A 16,775-nucleotide genomic window follows, 5' to 3' on the forward strand; every position below is an offset into this window, starting at 1 on the left:
AATTCTAATATAAATCACTGACTATACTAAGTAATGTTAGAAATTATAAACCAATACGAACTTTTGGAGACTTTATATTTACTCACATAAACTTATTTACATTAATCTCAGATACAAAACACATTCTTACAATCTTAATTTCTTACCTTATTGTATTTACTGTTTTTCATTTCCAATGTATGCTTTTCCTGTACAGAATATTTTTCATCTGCTCATACCAAAGAAACAAGAACAATACAATTAGAGAGTAGATAAAACAGCACACTTGAACTTTACAATAAATGTTAGTGCACACTGTGCCTGTGAAGTGCACACTGAGGCCTGTAGAGTTCAGTATGATACATTAAATATACAGTCAGTTAAAACTCTTGACTGGCTTATAGATGCTTTTGAGTTTGTTCTCTTCAGTTCTATTTGATGTACATAGGATGCATTACATACCACAAAAAGTAAGCCAATATCATAATAGTTGTAAGGCCATGTGGCTTCCCAGAAGTCACTTCCCCAGTTACCATAGTTTAACAAGATCTTTCACAATTATAATTAGGTTTTCCTAGTTTTCTCCTGGGGTGATCTTTGCCAAAGGAGTCATTCAACTTGGTCACATCAATACATATTTTGTAGGACAAGAACCCTCCTCCAATCACAAAGTCTTATTTGTCAAATCTAATAGGACACCACATCTTAGCTTTATCTAGGGCAACTTTTTTTCCTACCATCCATTTTATCATTGTTTTGATGACTGATTTGCTGTTGCTCCACTGAAAAACAATGGGGTAGTTTATTTTCCATGCCAATAAGTGCTGTACTTCCATTGTCTTCACAGTTTGATGGTTCTGCAGACTGAACAAATACATCATTTAGTTGCACGTACTGGATTACATTTGTATTTTCCTAGCTATGAGCCTGCCCAGAATATAAGAGCCACGACAGAAACCCTGTTGTGCATCCTACCATTCCAAAAGTATATGAGGAAGAGTTTCACTACAGGAGGATATCAGTTGTGGAACTCTCTTCTAACGGATGTGGGGCAGCCTCCATCCCTTTTGAGCAGCCAAGACTGCACTGTTTGATATGGGCTTTGGTTTAACTGTATTTTTAAAAACAGGTTTTAAAAAATAGCTTTAAAATTAGTTTTAAAATTAGTTTTGGTTTGTTTTTACGCAATATTGTTATCTGTTGTATATTACTTTGGGGAGCCCTAGTTAGTTTTAACAACAAGCATACTTATAGGCAATGAGCAAATACAGGAAGGAAGGAAGGAGCAATGTTCCTGTTAATTTCCCCTAATTTTAACTGAACAGATCTACTGGAGTCATCATTCAAGTGTTTCCTTATCTATGCAATTAAACTAAAGCTTAAAAACTATGGCGCGTTACAGACCGCCCCTTTGGGGCGGCCCGTGGGTGCACCTTTCCCCGCCAGATCGGGGCCTCAGCGGCCAGAGCGGCAGCCGCTGAAGCCCGAATCCGCCACTTTCCGGGCTGCGGGGAAGCGGCAAAAGGCCCCTTCCCCGCAACCTGGAAACGGATGTCCTTGGGGCTTCAAGCCCCAAGGACACCCTGCGGCAGTGGGGAGAAGGAGAAAGGGGCCGTTTGGCCCCTTTCTCCTTTGGTCCGCTGGGCGCAGCTGTCTGAAGGCTGCGCCCAGCGGACCAAACCAGGAAGGAGCTCCAAAACGGAGCTCCTTCCGGGGTCGCGGAAAGGGCGCCCTAGGCGCCCTGCCGCGACCCCAATACGTCACAACCGCGCCGCCTCATTTGGAGGCGGCGCGGCCGTGACGTATCGATGACGGCGGCCGTGTAGAACGGCTATGAAGATGATGCAAGCTGAATATATTAGTAGAACAGTCAACACAGATAAGATCATCTATTGCTCAGTTACGCATTTCTTGTATTTCAGACAAACAATTCCTAAATATCCAGAACGTTTAAAGGCAAAATTTATTCTGCTGTTTGCTGCACATAGATCTTACCATACCCATCTGACAGAAAATGTTATAATTTTTACTAGGTTTGAGTGAGTTATACATAGGTAGCAGTCCATCAAACTTTCGATTAAGGTTTTCAATTGGATATCAGTTAATTTAAATGTGCACTCCCAATGTCAAGTAATCGGTTACTTGGAAACCATCATGAATATTCAATAAGTTCTCTGAGGTGTCACCCAGATACTTCTTTCCTGTTGAATTTTTTAAAGGTAATACATACTGTTTCCTATTGACCTCCATAAGAAAATAAAATTTAGTGGAGCATAGAAACCTTCTTAATTTTATGAAGACAGAAGTTAGGTACTGCTTTACTCAGATTTAAGCCCCATTAATATGCAATGACATCTTAGCCCTAGAGCAAGGATATACTTTATAACTGTATCCACAGCCAGGAGCCTCAGTAAATTACTCCTGTCTTTTACCTTTATATTATTTAGTGCTATTATACTGTATATACATTCTCACTTTTTGTCAGCTCCATTGGGGGTCTATCATCATTCAGAAACAGGAGATATAAAGAAGGTTCAATGTTTCTTACTCGCAGAATTGTAAGACTACATCTTAATTGACATTGGCGGGATACATACCGCCATTTAGTACGTATAGGATATGTACTAGGGTTAGGAAGGGGCGATGCTTCCGCACCCCCCTAACCCTAGTACGTATTCAATACGTACAAGATGGCGGCGCCCCTTCTACATGGGTGCCGCCATCTTGACGTATTGGACGCTGAGCGTCCGTACGCGTCGCGGGCGTTGTGACGTAGCGAGTGCGCCCCTGGCGCCTCGCTACGTCGCAAATGCGACTCAAGAAGAAGCTCCATTTTGGAGCTTCTTTTTCAGTCTGCATGGGAGCCGCGCCGTGTGGAGGCTCCGGCTCCCCCGCAGACTAACCGGCGGCGGCGGCAGACCGCCACAAAGCAGCGGTTTGTATCCCGCCATTGCTTCAACTTATAGTACATATTTATTCATGAAAATATTAATGTCCTATTCTATATCATAGGATCTCAGGGTGGCACAAAAATGAAATAAATTTAAAGCTTATAAACCAATTAAACATTTAAAACTATATTTAAAAGATTAAAACAGATACACTACCTCTATGAAGTCTGGCATATTTTCCTCCTTTGCACAATGGCCTTTCACATATTCCTCTAACAAAAAGCATCCTTCAGTTTCAGAAATCCACAACTGAAGTGCTTGAATTATCTGTTGGATGTATAGGTTTGCCATACTGTTTTCCAATTTGTTCTCATGGAAACCTTTCAAAATCTTAGGAACTGATTCTTTCGGTTTTAAATCAGTAAACTGGTTGCCCTTTAATTGGTTAAGTTGCATATTGTGTTCTGAAACCTTCTTATGTAGAAGTTTTTCTTCATTTATCAGAGTGATGCTGTCTTTTCCCACAGTTTTAGAAATGTCCAAAATTGCTGCCAGTCTTTCTTCTGGATTCCACAATGTTTTCCCACTCAATATTTTTTTCCAAGCCTGAGACAGTGCCAGCATTTGGTCCTTTCCTTCACTTTGTGTTAACATCCAGCTGTACACTACATCTAGACTTTGTAATTCTGTTTTGCTTAAACCCACTCCAAGGTAGTCATTGGCAGAATTCATATTCATTTCCTCCAAGCAGCAATGATCACAATTCACCATACAGCTGGAAGAAGTTTGATTCTCTGCTTTGAATGGACCTTCTTCTGAGTGTTCATTTGTTTCACCCAATTCTTCTGCCTGAACATTTGGCCTATAAGAACTGAGAATAAAAATTAAGATCAGCAACAAAAGTGCCATTTATTTATGTGCATTTAACATAACTTTCCAAGTGTCTACTTTTGTTTAGACACTACTGATTGTAAGCACCATGTTGAATCAGAGTACAGGTTTATCTAGTCCAGTTCTGTTGTGCAGTTCCCCATCAGCAGCTGGAATTCAGAGACATAACTGTATATGATAGCATTGGAGAAAACGTATATAGACACCATGGCTAGTGTATTGATAGCCTCACCCTACAGTAGTATGCCCAATCCCCTTTGAAGACATCTAAACAAATGACTATTATTATCTTCTCTATGGAGATTATCACACAGGGACAGGATAGCCCCTCCATCCTTATCCCATCCGTGACCTGAGTGAAAGTGATAGCACAAATCACCTTCACATGAAAGTGGGCTTAAAAGCACTTTCAGCCATCAGCTGAAAGTGTTTTCAGCTGTCATGGTATTAACAGGTTCTTCTGTTATTACAAAACACTAGAAATGACAGTAGAAAGTGGTTTCAGCTGATGGCTGAAAGTGCTTTTCAGCCCACTTTTATGTGAAAGTGATTTGCACTATCCCTTTCACTCATGCTTCCCGGGTGGCTGAATGATGGGTTCAGCACACTTGCGAGCCAAAGTGATTCACGTGACCTCTGAAATTTTCCCCATTCACCTTCAGAGGATGATTTCAGTTTCAAATATTAGGAGAGGAATTGACATCATTTTTTCCTCATACCATGCTTAGTTTTCTACCCAATAGTTTTATACACCTGCCTTATTTGCCTTCTTACTAAAGTTAAAAAGCTCCCTAATGTACCTTGTTTTGTTATTCATCATTGTGTTTTCTAGCTGCCAACTTGTTGGAGCATTTTGTTGCATTTTGTTTATTTATTTAATTAATTTATATTCTGCCTTTCTCCTTGAACAGGACCCAAGGCAGCTATATGCAAGGGTAGCTATAGTTAATCTAGTGGTCGCTTCAGCTGCAGGAATTCCAGTGGGTATATGAGTTTCCTTTATACAAAAGGGATTCCTCATTCACTGGAGTACTGTAGCTAAGCCCATGTCTGCGTTTCAGTTTGAGAATATGGACTACCCAACATAGCAGTGTAAAGCAAGACTTACTTATTTATTTAATTTACATGATGCCTTTCTCTCAGAGTGGGACCCAAAGTGGCTGATAAAAAACCCTGACAATGAGATTTTAAAAAATCATTAAAATAATCATAATTTAAAAATCATTACATTAAAACAGTATGAAATTATTTTAAAGGAATACAAAAGTTTTTTTTAAAAAAATAAAGGACATGCACCAATAAGAAGCCACCCTATAAGCAATTAGATATTTAAGCCAGCTTAAATAAAAAAGGTATTTTCCTGTAGGCAAAAGAAGAGCAGGGAGGAGGCCAGCCTAGCCTCTCACATAAGAAAATTTCAGAGGGTGGGAGCAACTGAGAAGGATCTCTCCCATGCCCTCACCAAGCAAAACAGTGACAGTGGCAGGACTGAATGAAAGTCCACCCCTTTAGATTCAGATTTGTGAAAGGATGCCATGTAGAAGATAGAGCCAGGTTGCCTTCAGAGACTACATGAACCAAAGGTTTTTTGAACCAATTTCAAGAAAAAAAGATTTCACCTAAATATTAAGAGCTGTTCAACACTGAAATAGATTGTCTCAAACCCTGAACCCTCCTCAAAGCAAGAGTTGTCCAGGAAAATACCACAGTTTTTCACTGTTTACCTGATCATTGCCTGTGACATCTCCTGGAAGGATACATTATTGCAGTTGGATGTCCCTCAACCCTCTCCTCTTGTTGATCACACAGGCACCCCATTCTGAAGGAGCCCTGGTGGCGCAGTGGTTAAATGCCAGTACTGCTGTCACAAGGTTGTGAGTTCGATCACAGGGCTCCAAGGTTGACTCAGCCTTCCATCCTTTCGTAGGTCAGTAAAATGAGTACTCAGCTTGTTGAGGGCAATTGGCTAACAGACTGTAAAGCACTTAGAGAGTGCTTAATTCAATGATAAGCAGTAAAGAAATGTAAATGCTAGAAAATTTGATTGCTACTCTACCCTCAGTAGACGTGCTGGCATGCTGGGCAGCCTTTCCATGGAGTCCTGTCAGTAAGGAAGCTGCAGTGGCACCTCCTCAGGGGACAGATCAGTAGAGCTGGTGTAGTGTTGTCTGCTTGGCCCATGTAGGGACTGCTTGTGATGTCACACTTGCACAGTCTGATTCGTTTGGCTGCCACCATGGCCGATCTAGGGTGAGTCCAGAGCATAATGCTCCAGGCTGGCCCCAGATTTTAGACAGAGAGTGATGCATTATCCTTCACTGGTGATCTTTAAAAAGAGGTTGGATGGCCATCTTTCAGGACTGCATTAGCTGTGTATTCTTCCATGGCAAAAGTGGCCACTGTTGTCCCTTCCAGTTCTCTGAAGATTTTTTTTTCAGGCTCAGCTCAGAATTTAGAAGCTGTGTATGTCATATAATACCTCTCCAGATTTTGCTCCAGTACATGCATTTTATCCTCATAAAAAGCAGAATCTGAATCACTTTAAAAATGTGGTCTTTTCATACTGTGGACACTGTACACTCACCATCATGCAACATTATTTTGTTAACCCACCTCTTGGTTATATTTAGAACAAGGATTCTCTTTCCAATTTTAAATTTTGTTCAGTGCTAGCAAAGTTGCAGATCTCCAAACAAACACTAACTATAACACAGATAATGACACAATCCTACTCAAGAAAGTGAAATGTATACAGGAGATTAGATGTTCCCGGATGGCAGGGTTTATCTTTGTGCTATTGTTTGTGTCCTTTCCCCTTCCTATTTTTGTCTATTACTGAAAAGTTAAATTATTATTCTTTAAAAAACCAAAAGTATTCCCAAGATGTTCCTTTCAGTCTTTAAACCAATAATTAAAAAGGAGTGTTAGCAGTTATAAATAGATGCCCTTTATCAAAGGCACAGAGAAACAGAAGAAAATTAAATGGCTAAATTCAAAGCATAGTTGCCTTACCACTCTCATCTCCAAAATCTTTTGGATTCCACCCAAACTAATAGTTTGTTTAGGTCCATCCATTTATGCATTATTTTAATGTAAAGTTATAGTCCATCCATTCAAGATGGTTATCTACTGGACAAGTCAATAGAAAGCCTAAAATAATGTAAATTAAATATTACCCTAGCTATAAAGTTATAAAACTGTTTTGGAAAACATTCAGGCATTGATGAACTACAAAACTAAGAACTTCCATAACATTATGGCAGCCATCAAGAACATATTTATGTATGGCTGAACCAAAATGAAAAAATCCACTTTTCATTAGCTTTTCTTCTGCTTGCCAATAGAAGCCCAGTTTCAAGTATGATTTACTACCTCCCCTAGCACACATTCAGGTGAAGCTTCTAATAGCTGGTTATCTAGCATTTAGGTAGCAGCATTCCAGAACAAAAAGTCTGCAGCTCCATTTTGTACCAGTGGCCTCTTACAGACTACCAAAATAAAGCTGCTTCGGGTCGCTTTGGAGGTATGCTATTTAAATGATGCATGAATCCTAAGAATCCGGAAGCTGCACCAAATCTGCACTCCAGTGCTTAGGAATGGAGTGTGGCTTTGGCGTGACCTCCGGACTCTTAGGACCCATGCATCATTTATTTTTTTTTTTTTTTTTTATTTAATCTTTATTGAATTTTAAAACATATAATAAGAGAAAAGCCATATATTTTCACTCCTATAGTCATTATAATCTCGTTCCCTTTATTCTGTTCCCCCCTCCCCCCTCCCCCTTTATTTTCCATGGTGGTGCTGAACTCTTAGCTATTCTTGTGAATTCCCCATATAGGCACTCAAATATCTCTTTACCTCATAGTAATCCTTACTCTATCGCTTCTTTTACTAAGACTATATATCTACTTTATTATCTTCTATCTTACTCCACTAAACCGAGCCTTATCTTTCACCTTCCTCTATTAATCACTATATTAATTGTTTACCCATAGTCTTCTATCTATTTTACCTACTTAATCATTTTTCCCCCTTTTATCAGATTGGTATATTTGCAGCATTCTTTTCCATGCATCGTTTTCTTCTTCCTCTTTCCCATTTAGAGCTAGTGTTAATTTGTCCATTTCCCACATATCTAAACTCTTATCCCACCACGTCTCTACATCGGGAATATCTCCGCTTCTCCAATGTTTACCTAATACTATTCTTGCAGATGTAACCAAATAGAGTATTATTTTCTTTTCTTTTCTTAACTCTTTACTTTCAATTATATTCAGCAGGCACATTTCTGGAAGTAATGGGAATTTTTTTTGGGTTATTTTCATTATCCTCTCGTGTATTTTACTCCAAAATTTTTTTACTCTTGGACAAGTCCACCACATGTGGTAAAAGCTCCCTATACCCTTTCCGCATTTCCAACACAGCCCCGTATCCTTTTTATATATCTTTGCTAATCTACTTGGGGTGAGATACCATCTATGTAGCATTTTATAAAAATTCTCTTTGATATCTGCACACAATGTGAACTTCAAATCCTTCCCCCACGCTTTTTCCCAACTTTCTAATTGAATACTATGACCTATATTTTGTGCCCATTTTATCATACTTTGTTTTATACAGTTTTGCTCTAATTCTAATTTTAAAAAGATCTTATAAAATTTTGCTATTTTTTTCCCTTTTCCATCTTCCAATATGACATCCAATTCTGTCTTTTTTTCCGTTATGCCGTATTGATTCATATCTGTTCTAAATCTCTCCTTTAATTGGTAATAAAGAAACCACGGTATGTTATACCCTTCCGAATTTAATGTTTCCCTTGTTTTCATAGCTTTTTTGGCTTCCTTCCCATTCAACAAATCTTTATATCTTAACCAAGCTTTCCCCTCTATTTTGCCTCTTTGTAAAAGTGCTTCGTGTGGCGAAACCCAGACCGGGAGTTGTCTATATATTTTCTCTTTATATATTTCCCAAACTCTCCATAGTGCTCTTCTTATAATGTGATCTTTGAACTCTTTATTTGATTCTACCTTTCCTAACCACATATAACCATGCCAGCCAAATCTTAAATTGAATCCTTCCAAATTTAATGTCTTATCCTCTTTTAATTCTATCCATGTCCTTATCCAATCCATACAGCAAGCATAAAAATATATTTTGAAATCTGGTAATCCTAATCCTCCTCTTTCTTTAGCATCCATTAATGTTTGCCACTTAATTCTAGCTTTCCTCCCTGCCCAAATAAATTTCCTTAAATCCTTTTCCCATTCGTTAAATATTTTATTATTCGTTATAATTGGTAGATTTTGAAATAAAAATAATACTTTAGGTAGTATACACATCTTAACAATTGCTATTCGTCCTAATAGAGATAACTGTAGTTTTGACCATTTTTTCATATTCTTCTTTATTTCCTGCCAATTTGTTCTATAATTATTATCAAATAGTTCATTATTTTTTTTTGTAATCTGAATTCCCAAATATCTAACCTTCTTTTTTATTTGTATCCCTGTTTTCCCCTGTAACTCTTTTTGTTTGTTTTCCTTGACATTAAAAGCCATTATCGCTGATTTCCCCTTATTAATTTTAAATCCTGCAAGATTACCAAATTCATTTATTATCTCCAGTATTTTTTTAATATTTACTATTGGGTCTTCTACTATTACCATTACGTCATCTGCAAACGCCCGAATTTTAATTTCTTCTCCCTTAATCCTAGTCCCTTGTATCATTTTGTCCTGTCTTATCCTATTACATAGTATTTCCAAACACATTATGAATAAAAGAGGGGAGAGAGGACAACCCTGTCTAGTTCCTTTACTTATTGAAAATTCCTTGGTTTTAACATTATTTATTATGAGTTTCGCTTTTTGTTCTTTATAGATCTCTTCTATCCATGTCTGCAAATTATTTCCAAAATCTAATTTTTTGAATGTTTTTATTAGAAATGTCCAATTCAAATTATCAAAGGCTTTCTCTGCGTCTATGAATAACATTGCAGCTTCCCTGTCTGGTTTTTTTTCATAGTATTCTATCAAATTTAATATTATCCTAATGTTTTGTTTTGCTTGTCTGTTTGGTAGAAAACCACATTGATCCTCTTTTATCCACTCCCTCAAGATTTTTTTTATTCTTTCTGCCAAAATATTTGTAAATATTTTATAATCTACATTGAGAAGTGATATTGGTCTATAGTTCTGGGTATATCTTTGATCTTTATCTTCTTTAGGAATTAAAGTTATATTAGCCTCTTTCCATGAATTAGGGACCCCCTCCACCAAAATTCTGTTAAACACTCTTTCCATTGGTTCTATCAATTCCTTTTCGAAAATCTGGTAGTACTCTAAGGTAAACCCGTCAGGTCCGGGTGCTTTACCCTTTTTCCCCTTTTTTATCGCTTCACTAATTTCTTTTTTTGTGATCTCTCGATTTATACTTTGCTTTAATCCTTCTTCTATTTCTATCTTCTCTATTTTCTCTATATACTTTTCTAATTTTCTCAGTTTGCCCTGACCACCCTCCTTCTCCTCATATAATTCTTTATAGTAGGCAAAAAATATATCTCTTATTTCCTTTTGTTCCGTGGTAACCCCCTTGTCTCCAAATATTTCCTGAATTTGTCTTGCTTCTTTCATTTTTTTAACTTTGTAGGCTAAAAATTTACCTGCTTTATTACCATGCTCAAATTGCCTTTGTTTTATGAATTTCATCTTTTTGTTCACCTCCTCTGTCATATTAACCTCTAATTGTTTTTTAAGAATTTTCATCTTTTTCCTCAATTTCATATTTTTTGGATCATCTGTTATCTTTTTTTCTACCTCCTGTATTTCCTCCGATATTTTCTGGATCTCTTTCCTATATAATTTGTTCCTCTCACTCTTTCTCTTTATTAATATTCCTCTGATTACTGCCTTATGTGTATCCCATATAGTTTTCATATTAGTGTCTTTTTCAGTATTCTCTAAAAAGAAAAGTTTTATTTGCTCTTTTAATTTTTTTATATATTCTTCATTTTCCAACAATGTATTATCCAATCTCCAATTATATTCTTTTTCTCTTTGTTCTAATTCTAACCATATTTGATTATGATCTGAGTTTTTATTGATTTTTATCTTAACCTCTTTCACCTCTTTCATCATATCAGTTGATATCAAGAACATGTCTATTCTTGAGGCAGAGCTGTGCGGAACTGAGAAAAAGGTATGATCTTTTGATTCTTTATTTTTAATTCTCCAAGGGTCCGATAAGGTTAATACATCTAGCATATCAAAAAAATTTTCTGGCAATTTTCCTTGATTCTCTGCTATCTTTTTGTTTGATATTCTATCTAACTTTGGATTTATAACTCCGTTCCAATCCCCCATAAATATATGATACTCATATTTCAAATTTGCTATTTTCTTTAATAATTTTCCATAAAATTTTGTTTTATTTCCCGTTGGTCCATAGATCCCTACTATCAGTGTTTGTTTCCCATTCACCATTGTTTCTATCCCTATATATCTACCCTCCTCATCGTTTATCACCTCTTTTACCGGGATCCTTTTTTTGATATATATTGCTACTCCATTTTTCTTCCTTGTGCCTGCTGATATAATCACTTCCCCCAATTTTGGATTTCTTAAATATTTTTCATCTTTTTTCCTTATCCTTGTCTCTTGAATGCTGCAAATATCCCATTTCTGTTTTTCCAATTCATGAAAAATCTTTTTTCTTTTATAGCCCGAGTTCATTCCTTTTATATTCCATGAAAGGAATTTCATTTTTGTTACTGTTCAGTTTCCTTCTTAATATTCTCCTTTTATTTCTTCTTGTTCTCCTTTTACTTCTTCCTCTTCTCTCCCTTTATTATTTTGTTGTTATTATTAATTTTAGTCCTTAACTTCTTGCCACTCTTTCTTTTCTTCAATTGTAACCTCTGCTTTTTCCCCCAAGATCCTCAGCTCCTCTTCCCATTCCAAATCTATTCCTCCTGTTGCTCCCGTAACTTCTATCGGTAGCTCTTCTTGTTCTTCTCCATCTTTCTCTCCCTCTTCTCTCCTTTCCTCTCGTTCCTTATCTTTCTCTCCATTTTCCTTTTGTCTCTGGACCTGGTCTTGTTCTTTTCTTCTCCTTTCACTCTCTGAATTCTTGTCCATTTCCTCTTCTTCCTTGAACCATTTGTTGTAAAAAATCTTTGCTTTTTCAGTTGTGTCTATTTTATAATATCTCTGCTTCCATGTAAAGGAAATTCCTTCTAGCGGCTCCCACTTGTATCTTATATTTTTTATTTGGAGCATTCTTGTCAAATTTGCATAGTCCCTTCTCCTCCTCAGCACATCACCAGGAATATCTTTGAAAATTTGAATTTCATTACCGTCCACTGTAATCTTCTTTTTGTAGCTTTCTTGAATTATTCTATCTTTCACCCTCTCTCTCGTAAAATAAATCACGATGTCACGTGGCAAATTTCTATTTTTGGCTGCAACTGAGTTTATCCTAAAGATTTTATCCACGTCCAGGTCTAACAATTCTGGCTGGCAATCTATCAAGTTGGCTAATACAGGGACGACTTTATCATATAAGTTCTCATTATACTTCTCCTTTAGACCTCTTATTTTAAGGCATTTTCTTCTATCTTTCATCTCTCTTATTTTGGTTTGATCTTTTTCCTGCATTTGTGTCATGGTCAGTTCTTGCGTTGCTCTCTCCAACTCCTCAGTTTTCATTTCCAACTTACTCACTTTCTTCTTGATTCCTTTCATGTCCTCTGATAGATCCGTCATTGTATTTTTGAGATCTTCCATATCTTTTTTAAAGTCCGCTCTTAATTCATCTCTAGAGTCTTTAATTTCTTGCCTTATTCTTGTCTCCATTTTCTGTATCGCCTCTAATATCTTCCAATTGGTATCTACAGTTTTAAGCTCTACAGATGGTCTTCTTGGCAGCATCTGCCTTGCTTCCCCTCCTTGCATCATCTTTTTCTCCTTTTCCTGTCCTCTCGTCATCATTTTAGAGTTCTTTCTTTCTTTTCCTTTTATTATATATTTATTTTTATTTTTTTTCCCCTTTTTCACTGACCCGTAGTTAAGCCTCCTCACCACTATGTGTCGCTATATTCCAAATGTTAGCTTCCCTTCTCGTTCTATCTCTTATTTCTATGTCCTGGTGTAATTATACCTCCTGGCCGCTAGATGTCGTTTCCTTTTTCTCCTTCTATTAGCTCTCAAGTAGGGCCTTCTTGTATTCGCTCTTCTTCTAGCTAAGTCCCTTCCTGTTCCTGTCTCTTCACTTCCTTTCCTTACACGCGGTGTGTGGCCTTGAAAACGCCCAGCAGTAAGTTTAGACCTTACTTCTCTCTCTCTTCCAAACTTCTAATTCCTTCCTCTCCTCCTGCTTCGCTATTGTCTTCTTCTCCTCTTATTCCGTCGTCGTCTTCTTCTCCTCCTGGTCCGCTGTCGTCTTCTTCTCCTCCTGGTCCGCTGTCGTCTTCTTCTCCTCCTGGTCCGCTGTCGTCTTCTTCTCCTCCTGGTCCGCTGTCGTCTTCTTCTCCTCCTGGTCCGTTGTCGTCTTCTTCTCCTCCTGGTCCGCTGTCGTCTTCTTCTCCTCCTGGTCCGCTGTCGTCTTCTTCTCCTCCGGGTCTGCTGCCGTCTTCTTCTTCTTCTTCACCTAGTCCGCCATTATCCTCCTCTCCTCTCCTTCACTACCGTCTTTCCCTCTTTCTGCTCCTCTTTCCTCCTCTTCTCCTCCTAATTCAAATCTTTTTCTCTCTCTTTCACGCTGCCTTCCTACCTTCCCCTTCCCCTCCGCTTCCTTTCCTTTCCTCTCCTTCCCTCCAAATGGCGGCTGGGTTGCTTCTCTCTCTCGGTTTGAAAAGCCCCCTTTCTACGTTTTATTTTCCTCCTTTTAGCGTTTATAGTCTTAGATCCCTTTGTCAAATCCCATTTTATGCTCTCTCCCTCTGGTAAAGTATATTTGATGGAGATCTTAACCCCTAACAGCAGCTTTTTTCCCTTTCCTCTCTTCTTTCCTTCCCTCCTTCCCTCCCCTAAAATCCGGGCCGACGGGGCTTGCTTGCGCCCAGCTTATAGTTGCGGTTTACCCTCGTCCTCCTTCTTCGTCACCGATCCCCCACAAGAAGTCACTTATGTGGCTCCTTCCACAGAATCTGGTGAGTCCTGGAGGACCCCGCGGGTCCGCCCGAGTCCCCTTTACCGGGGGGAACGATTTTCCCCAACAAAAATGCTATAAGCGGTGCTGCTCCCTTGCCTGCTACCGCAAGTTACAGCTCTCGCTCCGCCATCTTTCCCGGAAGTCAGATCAGGACCCATGCATCATTTAAATAGCATACCTCCAAAGAGACCCGAAGCAGCTTTATTTTGGCAGTCTGTAACAGGCCAGTGTTATTTTTAATTAATTTATTCCTATTAACTGTAATGTCACCCCATATCAAATGCATCTATGTGATGAGATTGCCCCCCAAGAAATAACAAATCTGAACAAATAAATGGTACCAAAGCAGCAACATATACAACAAGTACTATAAGGATATCTCATAGGAGATATAACAGCACTCTGCTCCCTGAATAACTTTCCTATCTTAGAATGGAGTTCCTGTAATAAAGACTTTAGTTTGTTCTCCAAACCATTGGTGTCTTCACTCCTTAGTAAAAATCTTTGACCACAGCAACTAATAATAAGTAATATATCTTTAGTCAAGGGTCTTTGAAAAATATTCTGGTCCCCCTGAAAGATCTTATTTCTCACGCTGAAAATATTTACTAACCAAATATTTGGCACAGTCCTATCTGTATATATTTCTTGCCCACTCCCTCATGTTTGATTTTAAGAGGAAGCTGTCTTGCTTAAAAAAAAGAGAACTAAGTTGGAAGTGCTTTAATGCTGTATGTTATAAGTCATTTAAGATGTTTAGCTGAAAGCCAGCAGCCTCCAATATGCTGAATGAAGCAGAAGTACAATATGTTCTTACTTGTTCCTTCATGCCAAAAATTAAAAACAGCATATTCTGCTCCAACTGTATCATGTAAAATGGAACAAGGCCTCACATTGTTCTCTATTGTATTGTATATATTTATATAGTGGTCCTACATACTTTGTACTTATGTTTACTGACATGTTTAATGACATGTTTCAATATTACATACCCCAAAGAAAAGAATGATTATAGTGTTTCTTTTTTCTTTTTGATTAATTGTTTATTTGTTACTGTTGCTATTATTATTATTAGTAGTAGTAGTAGTAGTAGTAGTACTATTCACCACTACTGCAGTTTTAAAAGCCAGTGTGGTGTAGTGGTTTGAGGATTGGACTACAACTCTAGAGACCAGGGCTCGAATTCCCACTTGGTCATGGAAATCCACTGGGTGACTCGGAAGAGTCGTATACTCTCATCCCTAGAAAACCACAGGAAAGATTCATCATAGGGTCACCATAAGTTGGAAATGACTTGAAGACATATATCAACAATTCTATATGAATGATAAGGGAACTATAACCACCATAACAACTGTAGTTTTGCCTCTCAATCCTGCCATCTCCAGAAAGCCTGAAATCTTTACTTGTCCCTTTTATCACCATGGACTATGCAGGGCGGCCAAACTGTTAAAATTATGCCTGTCTATCACCATCCCATGTGGTTAGGACCAGATTTTGGTGGGGCACTATTGCTGCTCACAGAAATTTGAGCAGCACATCAACACCCTCATAACTCATTTATGACTAACATCTTGTTGTATGAAGATCCTGTCTCTATTAGAGACAGGCTAATGCAGCAATAGCAGCATCCTCTTCTGAGTGAGTGTGGTTTCTTTAGAGATCCAGCTGCAGTTGGTTGGAGAAACTGGTCTTTATACAAACAGTATAAGGTCCAAAACACAGTGCATAAATAATCCAGTTTGAGACTGCTTTAACTGACCTGCCTCAGTACTAGGGAATCCTGGGAACTGTAGTTTGTTGTGGCACCAGAACTCTCTGACAGAGAAGGCTAAATGTCTCACAAAACTACAATTCCCAGAATTCCCTAGCATTGAGCCAGGGCACTTAAAGTAGGCTCAGACTAGATTACTTTTGCAGTGTGTTTTAGATCTAAGCTGTTATATTCCTGTTGACTACTTACTTTGTTTATTATAGTGGCTATCTATCTATCTATCTATCTATCTATCTATCTATCTTTGGAGCTTTCAGAGCAATAGGATCATCACAGCAACTCACAATAATGAAATATAAATACAATTACAATATAACAATAACCATGTGCCCATAGAATTTAAAACAAACCCCCTATTGTTCAATTACAGTTATTACTTTGGACCTTTTCAGGGTAAATAATTAAGTAGTCAGCCCTCAGTATTGGCAGGGAATCAGTTCTGGACCTTGCAAATACCCCCCCAAAAACTGAAGTCCCATTACATCAATGGGCACTAATGTGCGCATGGCTGTGTAGCCGTGACTGTGTAGCTGAATATGCCACCATTGACAGCAATGGAGCAGGGCCATACTGCTCCAATCCATGAATGTCCAAACCACCCATTCAGAGAGTTCTATATTTTATTTTAACTGCCATGGTAACATCCTATGAAACAGTGGGGTTTGTAGTTTGGTTAGGCATTACAGCTCTCTGGTTGAGAATTTTAAATGCCTCTTCATAAAGTGCAAATTCTAGGAGTGTACAGTCCACCCTCGGTATCCGTGGACTTGCCATCCGCTGATTCAGCCATCCGTGGATGGCAATCCCGCATTGATGTAGCATTGGCGGTGTAGGAAGAGACAGAGGAGGAGGAAGAGGCAGGAGGAAGAAGAGGATGAAGAAGAGGAAATGGCAGCAGTGGCAGTGGCTCCCTGTACCAACCACCCACCTGCCGTGGCTGGTGAGAGCCAGGAAGGAGAGAGGAAAAGGGCTGATGGAAGAAGAGGAAGAAGAGATGGGAGGAAGAAGCCGCGGCAAAGGAGGCGGGAGGAAGAGGTGGAGGAGGAGGAAGAGAAAGAGATGGAAGAAAGGAGGAGGAAGCATTGGCAGTG

At 38.5% G+C, this 16,775-nt stretch overlaps 1 protein-coding gene across 1 annotated transcript in view; it reads right to left on the minus strand.

Moving 5' to 3' along the window:
- The window catches only part of IRAG1 (inositol 1,4,5-triphosphate receptor associated 1), a 135,408-nt gene that overhangs the window by 103,930 nt on the left and 14,703 nt on the right, over positions 1–16,775 (minus strand). The window contains exons 11-13 of the mRNA XM_089521182.1: positions 3,087–3,741; positions 717–843; positions 147–208 (exon numbers count right to left, since the gene is read on the minus strand). Of these exons, the coding sequence (XP_089377308.1) occupies positions 147–208; positions 717–843; positions 3,087–3,741 (844 nt within the window). The remainder of the gene's footprint in view (positions 1–146; positions 209–716; positions 844–3,086; positions 3,742–16,775) is intronic.

The sequence above is a fragment of the Sceloporus occidentalis genome, unplaced genomic scaffold, assembly GCF_023333645.1.
Source record: "Sceloporus occidentalis isolate IW3139 unplaced genomic scaffold, rSceOcc1.0.p SCAF_4, whole genome shotgun sequence".
NCBI classification, from domain to species: Eukaryota; Metazoa; Chordata; class Lepidosauria; order Squamata; family Phrynosomatidae; genus Sceloporus; species Sceloporus occidentalis.